This window comes from Rhinolophus hipposideros (genome assembly GCF_964194185.1).
Source record: "Rhinolophus hipposideros genome assembly, chromosome: 9".
Taxonomy (NCBI): domain Eukaryota; kingdom Metazoa; phylum Chordata; class Mammalia; order Chiroptera; family Rhinolophidae; genus Rhinolophus; species Rhinolophus hipposideros.
Window position 1 is genome coordinate 44070590 of NC_138055.1, and position 13587 is coordinate 44084176.

Below are 13587 nucleotides of genomic sequence, written 5' to 3' on the forward strand. Positions count from 1 at the left end.
ATTTTAAAGTAGTTTTTGTGTGTGATATCAGTGAAGGATTGACATTTATTTTTTTAATATAGCTATTCAGTTGTTTTAACATCACTTGTTAAAAATACTCTTATTTCCTCATTGAATTAATGGCTTGTTTGTCCAATTTAATTGACCATATAGGTATGGTTCTATTTCTTTATTCTTTGTTCTGTGCCATTGATTTATATATTTATCCTTATGCTACTGACATATTATCTTGATTAGTGTAATAGTTCTTATAATGAGGTAGTGTAAATCCTCTGGTGGTGATGTTTTTCAAAATTGTTCCATTAAGCTAGGTTCTTTGCATTTCCATATTCATTTTGAATCAGGGAATTCATTTTTTGCTGATATTTTTATAAATTTAAATCTATATATACATTTAATGTAGAATTAATATATAAATACTATATTGTTATACCATGTATGCAATTAACATGTAATTAACATGTAATTAACATGTAAATATAACATGTATATATTTAATCTATAAATAAATTAACATGTAATTAACATGTAAATATAACATGTATATATTTAATCTATAAATAAATTGGGGGGATTGATATCTTAATAATGATTCTTCTGACATATAAATATGGTATGTTTCTGTTTATTTGTCATTTTAAGTTTCTCTCACCAATGTTTTTGTCTTGCTGTTTTTGATGCTATTGTAAATAGTATTGTATTTGAAAACCAATTTCATTGATTTTCTCTATTGTTTGTCCATTTCCTTTCATTGACTTTTACTCTAATCTTTATTTCCTTTATTTTACACATTTTGATTTTATTTGGCTTTTCTTTTTATAGATTCTTAACATGGAAGCTTGGAACACTGATTTTCAGACCCTTCTTATTATATAAACATTTACGACCATTACAAATCCTTCTGAGAACCAGTTTAGCTGTGTCCCATAATGTTTATATGTTATGTTTATATTCAGTTTTGAAAATTGTCTAATTTCCTTTGTGATTTTTTTGACTCATAGGCTTTTTACAAAAGTGTTGTTTATTTTCCAAATATTTTTGAGAATTTTCCATATAACTTTCTCTTATTGACTTTAAATTTACTTTGTTGGGTCAGAAAACCTACTTTGATGACTTCCTTTCTTTTAAATGTATTGAGATGCTTTGTAGACGACCAGATGGTTTACCTTGGTGAATGTTCTGGGTACAATTTAAAAGAATGTGTAGTCAGCTGATTTTGGGTTAAGTCTATTAGGTCAGATTGTTTAGTAGTGTTTTTCAGATCTTCTGTATCATTACTGATTTTTCTTTCTACTTGATGTATATGAGAAAGAAATGTTGGCATTGAAATTGTGGATTTGTTAATTCTTTTAATTCTATCAGTTTATGCTTTATGTATTTCAAAGCTTTATTATGTATGGGGTGTACAAACAACAAGGATTGTAATATTTTTTTGATGATTTACCCCCTTTATATTGATCCAAGTTTGCATTTTGTATCATTTTCTTCCTCCTTCAGAACTCCCTTTTATATTTGTTATAGTACATGTCTGTGGGAAACCATTATGCAGATTACTGGAGTTCTTTTACCCTGCATCTGCTCCAGAACTCCCAGCTAAGTTAGTCTTCATGAATGTAGATCTTCATCTCCCCATCTCAGGACAGTCATTGAGCTTAAATTCCTTTTCCTGTGCTTCAGGGCCTCAAATTGCCTCCAGGCAGAAAGCTAGAGTGATTGTGAGGGTTACATAATTTGTTTCCCTTCTTTCAGGGACCTGCACAGTCCTGCACTGTCTGTTGCCCAATATCTGACACCAGTGTAAAATATTTTGTCCAGTTTTCTAGTTTTTTGTGGGAGTTGGTTAAGGTTGGTGCCTGTTACACCATCATGGCTGAAAGAAGAATTATTCTTAAGTATTTTTAAATAAAGGAACACATTACAAATTCTAACATAAAAATAACTATAAACTGCATATGTTGCATGTATAAATAGTATGCTAATGAAACTTTCACAAACATATAAAGTGGGATACTTATGAAAAGTAATAATTATAAGATATGTAAGCGTAAATAAATTATGAAGTCTATTTTATTAAAATGCTTAAGCATAAAATAACTTAAATTTTAAGATAAATTAAATTTTGATAACATGCCAAGTATAAAGTATTTGTACTTTAAGATTTTAAGATTTATATAGAATATTGTAAAGTTGATTTTGGATATGTAGATTTTATAATTTGTTTTGACATAAAATTATTTATGCTTCTAAGACAAACAGTAGTGGAATTTAATCTCGTAATTTTTCAGTAATGCCTCTACATTACTTATCATTAGTAATATGATTTATTTATTGATTTTTATTGTTTTGAAAATCCATAATTTTAAAAGTAGCTCTCATCTCTTTTCTCTCTAAACAATATTGCCAATTAAAGTCAATGTGTTTATTTAATGTCATTCCATTAATGAAACCATAAAATAATGAAATTCAAATAGAGATATACTCAAGATTGCTGAATGTTAAATAATTTAAAGTGTGATTCCAATATTTAAAACGGTATTTGAAAATTTTCTAAGAAAAATTCAGAGAAACAAAAAAGAATAACATTGATCAGATTTGTATATAAACTTTGTCTGATTCTTGAACATGCATGTATTTATTTTAGCATGTAAAATTATTTTTTTACTTGGCTCCTTCCTATAATCCTATGAACTCATTGGAGACATGGATTATTTTTCCTGCTTTTCTTTATCCAACACATAATTAGTTTCTAGTCTATGACAACTATTCAATAAATATTTAGGGATGAAGAAAAATGTAGCTGAATATTGAAAATGAAAAACTAACATAGTTTATTATTTCTATTTTAAAGATGTTACAACAGGAATTGGGCAATTTCCATTAATGGAAATGTGTTTAATCTTTTATGATTGAACTATGATACTAGTATCTTATGATTGAGTCAATGTTTCTTACTTGTCTTTATTTTATCATTTAAAAATAGGAAGTGAAGGCTCATTTCTTGTGAAAAAGAAATCAAATTCAGTTAACGTAGGAGAATTTTACAGAGATCCTCCCTTGCAGCATTGCTCACCAAATTTGCAAAGACATTCCAATTCATTGGTAAGTTAAATTGTGATTATACTGTGTGTTTTGTTACTGACATTCTCTTAACGACTAAGAGCGATTGGTGCAGAAATTCCTTGACGTATGAAAACTTTATATACAGAATACACACACACACACACACACACACACACACACACTTAAATTTGCACTTGTAGATTTTGAGCATGTTTGGGGAAAAAATATATATACATATATACATATATATGTATATGTATATATGTGAATAATATATATTAAGTACACTTAAAAATGGTTTTATCCTTTTTTCTTTTCAGAGCTTCATGTCTATGGTGCCCCGGCTAGGTCTCTATTTTATGATGTGGCTTGTCCCATGAATACTTTAGCTAGAAATCTCATAGTGATTCCTAAAGAAACCAGATAGGAAATGTTCTCTTTATTCCAAAAAATGACAGTGATTTTAGTATAAATGTTTATTTGTTTAATAGGGACCCATTTTTGATCATGAAGATTTACTGAAGCGAAAAAGAAAAATATTGTCCTCAGATGATTCCCTCAGTAAGTATTTGAAAATAATCATAAGTAAATAGGTATTTTGAGCAGAATACTGTATTTGTTAAATTTCTTCTGATTCTTCAAATTTTGGGGGTGTCTGTTTCATCTTATATAACCTTGAAATTATATTTACCTAATGATTCCACAGACTGTAGAAAAATGAAATACAATTATAAATTTAAAAATTTACCTTTCATGATGTTATATAGGACACTTTTATCTTTTATACTGTTTTCCTGAAATGTAAATGATACCCACATCAATGCCACTCTTTATCCCTTACTTCAGGTCTATTGTTTTATTACAATGCTAATACCACCTGATTGAATATGTATTATTTACGGTCCACATTTGCCACTGAGATGTAAGTTCAATAGTTTGATTTTCTACTGATTCTCCAGTGATTTGAAGAGGTAGTCACTAGTAGGTGATCAATAAACACTCATCAAGTTAAATTACTTGCTTATATATCCATTGTTTGTTTGTTTTTGACAAAAGGGTCATCGAAACTTCCATCCCATATGAGGCATTCAGAGAGCATGTCTTCCCTGGCTTCTGAGAGAGAATATATTACATCATTAGATCTTTCAGCAAATGAGCTAAGAGATATTGATGCCCTAAGCAAGAAATGCTGTATAAGTGGTCATTTGGAACATCTTGAAAAGCTGGAGCTTCACCAGAATGCACTCACAAGCTTTCCACAACAACTATGTGAAGTAAATTTAATTTATGCTTATAACTCTCAGCATATTTGAAGACCTGTTGCATTTGTATCTAACTTGCAGGGTTAATTCTTTAAAAAGAAGATTCTCTTTTTGTGTCATTGATGAGAATTACTCCTTTTTTCTGGTTTTCACACAAATATCTTTGTGTGGTGTTCAGAAACGTTTGAGGGCAGGCAATGGAAATGGAACTCTGATTAAAAGGAATTCTAGGTTATGTCCTATTAAAGTCTAGACATGTTAAAGTCTATCAATTTTATATGTTCTCTATGCCTTCAATTATTTAATTCTAGTAAGACAATTTAAACTGTTTAAATTACGTAAACTAGAATTAGACCTGGTTTGGTGATACTGGCTCTACTCAGCTACCGACTAATAACAAGAACGTGATACTCTGACTGCTCTAAGCTTTCATTTCTTCATCTGCAAAATACAGAGGCTCTATTAAACTACGCCTAAAGCATTTATTGATTTTTAAAATTACATGTAACTTAAAAGTTGACTTTTTGCTCAAACTTCCTATTTCATAAAAATTAAGGTGTAAAATAGTCTGCTGATAGGGTAGTCCTCTGAATATTGACTTTGTTCATCATTTTTATATACTATGGATCAGAAATTATACTGACAAATTAAAATGATCTTAGTACAAATGTTTAAATTATTAAACTGATTTCTTTGACTGAACTGTAAAGTTTGATAAAGTATATACTTGTTTTTAAAGCTAGGTTTGTTGCAAATAAATTTTTCCTTTTCTATAAAATTTACCATAATTTTGAGACATTTAAAAAGCAACACTGCATGATTTTTAAGTATATTTAAGTGGTGTCTTTCTTTTAAAGCTTGTATATCTGGAAAGAGAGAAGAAAGATAGGGGACCCTCCCCCTTGGCTGTACCTGAAATGTGTCCTCTCTTTCTCTTTCTCCTCTTTGCCTGACTAAATTCTTCAAGTCACAGGATCTCATTTTAAATGTCACTTCCTTAGTCTCTACTTCCCTTCTTTTCCCCTTCTTCCCTCAAAACTAGGTTGGTTACCCACCTGGTTACACTTCCATGACAGCCAATGTTTCTCCCCCAACACTCATTCGCTTATAAATTTTGATCTAAGATGTATTGTTCTTACCAAGTTGTGAACTCCTTGAAAACAAAAACTGTTTCAGGCTTGTTCATGTCTATCCCCAGTGCATAGTAAGGTCTGACATAATAGAGGCTCAATAGATGATGATTGAATCAATTTGTGAAGGAATTGATGACTGACACTTGGTAGACCTTCAGGAAATATTTGTTAAAGAATAAGTAAATGGAAACTAGAATTTAGCCTAGCTATAAAACAAAGAGAATTTTAAGAGTGCATGGCAAGGTGAGATATGTGGGAGGGGGTTGGGGATAAGGGGAAAGGTGAAGGGATTTGGAAGCAGCTGGTAACCACAAGATGGCCTCAGGGTTTTTTTTTGAAAATTAATTTGGGGAAGGTATTCTATAATGTTGTAAAGATTTTGTTGGGTATCCGATGGACATGCGTCCTATTTGGGAGACCACCTCAGGGATACTGTGGATACCTGATCATGGCATTGTACACCAGAAGCTAAACATTAATGAATGCCAACTATAATTTTATATATATAATGTGATGGTTCAGTGTGAGGTCGGAGGGATAGTGGATGGGGGGAGGGGGGTTCACAGTATGAGGGATATAAATGATGAACGTCTAAGTATTACCTTGTTTTGTACACCTGAAACTAATAAATAAATAAATTAATTAAAAAAATAAAGTATTCAAAAACAAGACCAGCTCAGAACTTCTACGGAAATTTCATATCGACACCCAGGGATGGCACTTTCATTACCACTCAACTATGTCTCTTTACAAAAAAAATTTCCTCGTTAAACCTTGGGAATAAATAACTGTAAAACTGTTCCTTCTGATTAATCTGGTAGGATCTGAAACAATGGCAGAGAGTTTTAAACAGTTTCTGGAGCAAAGATTCATTAATAAGCCTTTATAATCATATCAAACTCTTAAGAATTCATGTGAAGATAAGTATATTGACATATAAAGCAGAGCATAGAGAATGATTGGTTTTGGTATTTAGCCCTTTGACGATAATTCATACCAAAGATTTAAAAAATGACGTATGTAAATAGACAGTTTGCTATTACCATAGTAAAATTAGAAATTGCTGAAAAATAGAAAATAGATATTTGAAACAAAAATTTCCATAAAAAGAGTTCTAAAATGAAACATGTAATATATAGTGATTACTTTTATGATTGAATCTTATTCATATTAAAAGATGTAACAAGTTCTAAAAGCTGGTTTTAAAAAAAAGTGTATTCCCAGGATTATGTTGTACTGTTTATTCATTAAGTCATTAGCACATATATTTATTGAGGCCTATTCTGCTTCCATTTTTACTTGTTACAGGAATAATTTAGAAAAAAGGCTGAATTAAATTCTATACCTTATTTTTGTGACCCTGCTTTTGACAATCTACTTGCTATATTTTTCCTAGTTTTATACATTTTGTAGTAGAGATGGTTAGACTACTCAGTATACTAAAGTTCTCTTGTGGATTGTGTTTTCAGTTTTTTTGAAAATTCTTAATGGTTTTAGTTACCAGAGGTATGGAAGGCAAAAATATGAGCTAAACTTAAGTTTCTCAGGTGGTTCATTTCAGAATTTTAAAATATTGTTTTTCCAGACTCTGAAGTGTTTGACACATTTGGACTTGCACAGTAATAAATTTACATCATTTCCCTCCTACTTGTTGAAAATGAATTGTATTGCCAATCTTGATATCTCTCGAAATGAGATTGGACCGTCAGTAGTTTTGGATCATGCGGTGAAATGTCCGACCTTGAAACAGTTTAACCTGTCATATAATCAGCTGATTTCTGTTCCTGAGAATCTTGGCGATGTGGTGGAGAAACTGGAACAGCTCATTTTAGAAGGGTAAGAAAAGGGTTCATTAAGGATAAAAGGGTTGCCTTCCACTGAAGTTTCATAAGGTTGACAAAATATACTGACGTTATTTCTTTAGTAATGAGTTTTAAACAGCAACGTGATAAAAGACTGAAGCAACTAATATTGCTGCTTATGTCAAGTGACTTAAATTTTCATAACTAATTTTAAAATTAATAAATCTGCTTTGATGCTATTATTTGAAGGCAAATTGTTTTGATTTTTTTTCCTTAAAGCATATGAGTTTATGCACTTTAATCTTCATTTTATCTCTTATGATTAGAAATAAAATATCAGGAATATGTTCCCCCCTGAGCCTGAAGGAATTGAAGATTTTAAACCTTAGTAAAAACCACATTTCATCCCTATCAGAGGACTTCCTTGAGGCTTGTCCTAAAGTGGAGAGTTTCAGTGCCAGAATGAATTTTCTTGGTAAGTGTTCTGTATGAGTCTTCTCCTTACCAGTACTTTTGAGTATTATAGGATGAGTCACATGTATGCACATTTTAGGTGGGGGTTTAAAGGTGTCATTTCAGTTTAAATATTATACTGGAGTTTCAAATATAAAGTTAGGAGATTGGTAATAAAAAGAAACAAGATTTCAGGCCATGAACACACAAAGGAAACTTAAATGCATATTACTAAGTGAAAAAAGCCCATCTGAAAAGTCTACTCACTGTATGATTTCAATTATAAGACATTCTCAAAACGGCAAAACTATGGAGACAGTAAAACAATCAGTGTTTCCCAGGTGTTTAGAGGAAGAGAGGGACGAATAGGTGAAGAACGGGATTTTTAGGGCAGTGAAACTATTCTGTATGATATCGTAATGTGGACACATTATACATTTGTCAAGACCTGTAGAAAGAGTGAACTCTGTTGTAAACTATGGACTTTAGTTAATAATGTATTAATATTATTTCATCAATTATAACAAATATTCCAAACTATGCAAGTTGTTCATAATAGGGGGAAAAATGTGTGTTTGTAGGGTGGTGGTGGTGAAGGGAGAAGTGTTATATAGGAAAACTTCCCTTTCCATTCAATTTTTCTATAATTATAAAGAGCTCAAAAAAATCTACTTTTTAAATATTAAAAATAATTTTAGCACAGACCCAAATTGACAATATCTTGGGCTATAAATAGTCACTATGCAGTGGTTCCTTATAGGCTACCAACTAAAAATGCATATGACTGCCTGACTTGGTCGAAGCAAGAATACTGAGTTTCCTACTGAAGTTTCTTCAGTAATTTTTTGATTATAATTACTATTTTTTAAGAAATAAAAGTGATCATTTAAGTTTTCAAATTAGTAATGTTAATATGCATTCATTGAATTCTTGCTTTGTGCAAGATACTACAGTAATACAAAATGGGATCATTACTTTATTAAAAGTCATGGAATACTTCATGTGGAATACCTTAGCACATGAGATGACAGGAGATGATGTTCATTTGTAGCCTATCTGAACATTCTAATGTTAAGGGACAAAACAGCAATAAACAGGAACTCCCTGTATTTTATCTTCCTTAATGGAGGCCATGTGCACCTTGGCACCTACGAGATCTTCTATACATGACTCAGCAAAATAATTTTTAATGCTGTTTAATAGCAGAATGCAGTTTGACTACTTATTTTAAAATATTCTATTGTGTCGGAACTACCAGAAACTAATAATGATAAAAGCCATGTTAATTTGCATGCTATTTTCCTTTTTTCTCCCTTCCTTTCACCCTCTTCTAATATTCACATGTTCTTACCCTGAGCCTGAAACTGGGGACAGAGTGATTCACTCACTAGGGAGCAAAGCAAACCCAGTCTCTGTCCTTCAGGAATGTGCAGTTAAGTTCGGAAGACAGGCATTAAATAGTGATGACACAACTTAATGTAATTGTTTATAGTGCTAAATGTGGTGAGGAAAAGTTTCCAGATGCGGTGAGGGGACCTGATACACACTGTGGAGGCAGGGGTGTGTCTCTATATCTGTGATGGTTAAATTAGGTCTGGCAAAAGGAGCATTCAAAGGTCCTTAAAGGACCCTGACGCTTCCTTATGGCCAATATGTCAGCTCAGATAAATCTCCCAGAGAACTTGTATGGTAGGACAGGTATGATCTCTGCTTAATTAATTGATGAAATTGAAGCACTGAGATTTTTGTGTGACATATTAGGGACACAGAACCAATTAACTAGTTATGAAAACTTGAATACACCTACGTTGAAAAATCTGTCTGCTTTTCACTACACGACTTTAATAATTTTTAGAAGGTCTTATCTTTGGGAAGATGCCCTATGGAGGTGATATCTGAGGGTTCCACTAACCATTAAAAATGGTCTCATGTGAAATTAAGTTTCATTTCTTTGATTTTATAATATAAGAATTTTTCCATACACCATCTGAACCTCAAGACTTAATTCTTAAGTGCAGAACCATTTCTACTAATTTATTTTGTGAAAAATACTTTTTGGAAATAGGTGAGATGTCATTGCGTGTACCTTTGTGTTTCTCAGGAAGACAGCTTCTAGCAATGTTATGGAACATTTTGACCCTTGAAGATTTTCTAGATAAAGCATAATCCATATTGTTAACCTTGAAAATGCTAGGAGATAATTTCTCAGACCACATTTGTACAATCATACCTTTTAAGATCTCTAAAGAATCTCAGAGTTTATCTAGTCTAGCTACACTATTTTATAGATGAAAAAGCAGGCTGCATGATTGGCTTAGTTTCCAAAATTGTGTTCCACAGAATTGTTTTCCTTGGAGGACCTCATACTGTATTTCCATTTTGGAAATTCATAACATACCAGAATATTGAGGACTCTGAGATATTTCACTGTATTTTAGCTAATGTTCCTCAGTCTCTTAAGATCGCATGATCAAGAATGCTTTTGTTAAGTAACATCCATTATTCCATAGAACACTTTATGAGATAATATTATAAAGAATTTTTATTTTTATATTATACTGGTATTGGTATATTGGTATTCAAAAATGTTTTGTGATAGTTACCTAAGAGTAGTTTGAATTAATCTATAATGTGCTTCACCTAATGATGTCACATATAATTTGAAATGAATATTCTACGAATTTTTACTTTGTGCAGATGTAGGACAGATGAATTTATATTTAGACATTTGTTTAGCTTTCAGATTAAAGGATTTTTGTAAGCAGGGTGTATTGTTTTAATATTTAGTGGTAGTATTAAAGACGTTACCTTATTTTCAAATTAGATGGTTTTTTATTGTCAGCATGAGAATAGAAATTAAATTAAGAGACAGGTCATTGGTAGCTGTTTTTGTAGAATCAAATGGAAATCTAGTTAACATGATTAAAATGTCCCTTATCTCATTTTATTTTAGCTGCTGTGCCTTTTTTGCCTTCTTCTATGACAAGTGTAAAATTATCTCAAAACAGATTTACGTGTGTTCCAGAAGCAATTTTAAATCTTCCACAGTAAGTTTATTATTTTAATTTTAAAACCACATGAGCTGGAACAGAATCTTCAGAAACATGCTTTTGATGTAGGCATATAAATGGAATTGATTTCAAAATCAACTCAGCTTAATATTTTCAAATCTATGAATATTTGACATTCACTAGACAAAAGACCCAAGTTGTTACTTGGAGATTTAACTTTTATATTAATTTGATGCGCTATTGTAGAGAAACAATTGAGATTATTTAATTGTTGTGCTACTATAATCAGATGAGATTGTTCTAGTTATCACTTTAACTTTTAAAATTTCACTTGCTTTCAGGGGTTGATGTGTTGCTAAGATACTATTAACGTTGCAATTATACTTAAGTTATGTTTGAGTGACATTTTTGGTGAAGATTGGAGCAGTTTATATAGCCCCAGGTATTTGGAGATAATTTTGGTTAAATTCAGTGAAAGCGAAAGCTTCTTGCTAACTACAGATTCATGCCACAATTAGATTTCAAATGTGTTGTCATCCTAAATGCTATTGTAATTGTGTTACACATTACAAACCAAATCCATTAAGTGTATACGTGGAACTACATAGAGAGACAAATAATAGTTATAATCTAGCCATAAAAAGTGTCTGACAAGCATGTAATAGTTAATTTAGAATGTGACAGACACTGTTCTGACCGCTCAACAGTGGATCATTTCTTTAATCTTCCGAATAATCCTATGAAATAGCTACGGTTATCTCCACATTATAATGAGAATATTATTACATTAGATAAAGTGAGTAGCCCAAAGTCATAGTTCCTAAACACTGGTGGTTTGACTTCTGACTCTCAACTCACACAGACGGGCACCTCTACCATAAAAGTGGTCCTATATTTTGAACATAATATATTCTTGACAATGTGTTTGGAAGTCAAATATTTATGAAATTTGATTAGGAAATACATGCCATAAAGAAGGTTTCTTTTCAGGGAACCAAAAATATTTACTCCCTAATGACACTACACCTTTAGACACCATCTTCAGGCATATAGTCCAGCATTTTGTAAGTGTTTCTTTAAGTTTATTCTTTTGTTTCACAAATGAGCATGCAGTTGCCCAGCATAAGTCCCTGCTGGGGCTCAAAGGAACTACTGTCGAACAACCTGGTGATTCTCGACTTTGTCTTGGTTGCATTGTTTGTTAGACATACATGTCATATTGCTAATGCAGTCAAATTAATTTCCTTGTTTCCATGCATTTTTATAAGATAACTAGGGCAAAATCTAGTATCATTTTAAAAATAGCAAAAATATTGCTCTGCCCATCTGAATCTTTGTCTAGCAGGCTGTACAGTTGTGTGAGCTTGGAATTAATTCATCATGTTTCAAATACCGTGTGTCCCTGAAAATAAGACCAGATCTTATATTAAGTTTTGCTTCATTAGGGTTTATTTTCAGGGGATGTCTTGTTTTTTCATGTACAACAATCTACATTTATTCAAATACAGTCATGTCATCTTCTGGAACATGGTCATAACGTAATAAATGAGTCCATCTGGCTGACGATCTTAACTGGGGCTTATTTTTGGGGTGGGTCTTATTTTCGGGGAAACACGGTTTACTAGATGAAAGTGGTCAGTATGTAGATGTAAAAGTCCAGGCAACCTTTTACATACTCAAATATGTATACCACTGACTTTATTCTTTCTACACACATACACTTCTATGCAACATGTGTTTTTCTGCTATTTTCTGCAAACTTTGGTTAGCATGTTCTTGCTTGAAAGCAACCAAGTTGCATTGAGGGCCTACTGTATGCAAGGTATCATGTTCAGTGTTATGATATTTATCACACTGAGACAAGCTGGTAAAAGGGTATGCCCATGCATACTATTAAGTAACTGTAGGACCCAATCTCTGAAGAATCTTCCCAGTAATGAGTGAAATTGAAAGGCTATATGGAGGTTAGATATTTATAAATCTTAAATAGAAGGCAGGAATTTTAATGACAATTTTTGCATTTCGTTAATTATGATTTCTCATGTATCGTAAACATTTGTAAAATACTTGTTCTTTCTCTCATTCTGAGAGTGATATTTTTATGTTTCTGAAGTAGGGAAATTAAGCCTCAATTTTGTTTTTAATGGTTCTTATTCATTTAAATATTGTTCCTAGTGAAACATACCATCTTTCTAGCCCATATATACCTATGTGTACACAAAAACACACATGCATACTTATGTATAAATAATGTTAGTTTTAAAGTTATGTCATTCTCACTGGTGGAAATTGCTGGTGATGTTATTTCACGTATTTTGGAAACACTCATGTGGTGTTTTTTTTTTTTTCTTGACACTGTATTATTTTAGCTTGCGGTCCTTAGATATGAGCAGCAATGATATTCAATATCTACCAAGTCCTGCACACTGGAAATCTTTGAACTTAAGGGAACTCTTGTTTAGTCATAATCAGATCAGCATCTTGGACTTGAGTGAAAAAGCATGTGCATGGTCTAGAGTAGAGAAACTACATCTTTCTCATAATAAATTGAAAGAGGTGAGAGATTATCTTTATTTGTTTATAATTATTGCCAACTTGAAAATAAGCTTTCATAATTTGCACTGTTACAAGTTACCATTTTAAAATCTGTTATTTGATATTTCCTATTTCTTGAATAAGATCTAATCCTACCCTGAGGTAAATGAGTATACTAACAATGTGTATTTTCCTTCCACAAAAAGATCCTTTTCCTTTTCCACAAAAAGATCACTTTTGGTGCTCTATTTTTGAATTATGTTAATATATTTAATTCTGAACATGAATATTTAATGCTGTAAGTGTGTCATTTAATCACAAATCTCTGATT

General features: G+C 31.7%; 1 protein-coding gene across 3 annotated transcripts in view; it reads left to right on the plus strand.

Annotated features, from left to right (window-relative positions):
- The window catches only part of LRRK2 (leucine rich repeat kinase 2), a 124647-nt gene that overhangs the window by 57651 nt on the left and 53409 nt on the right, over positions 1-13587 (plus strand). For all 3 annotated transcript variants that reach the window (XM_081061475.1, XM_081061474.1, XM_081061476.1), the window contains exons 21-27: positions 2981-3099; positions 3552-3621; positions 4117-4334; positions 7041-7291; positions 7584-7732; positions 10664-10757; positions 13091-13277. In XM_081061475.1, coding sequence (XP_080917601.1) covers positions 2981-3099; positions 3552-3621; positions 4117-4334; positions 7041-7291; positions 7584-7732; positions 10664-10757; positions 13091-13277 — 1088 coding nt within the window. The remainder of the gene's footprint in view (positions 1-2980; positions 3100-3551; positions 3622-4116; positions 4335-7040; positions 7292-7583; positions 7733-10663; positions 10758-13090; positions 13278-13587) is intronic.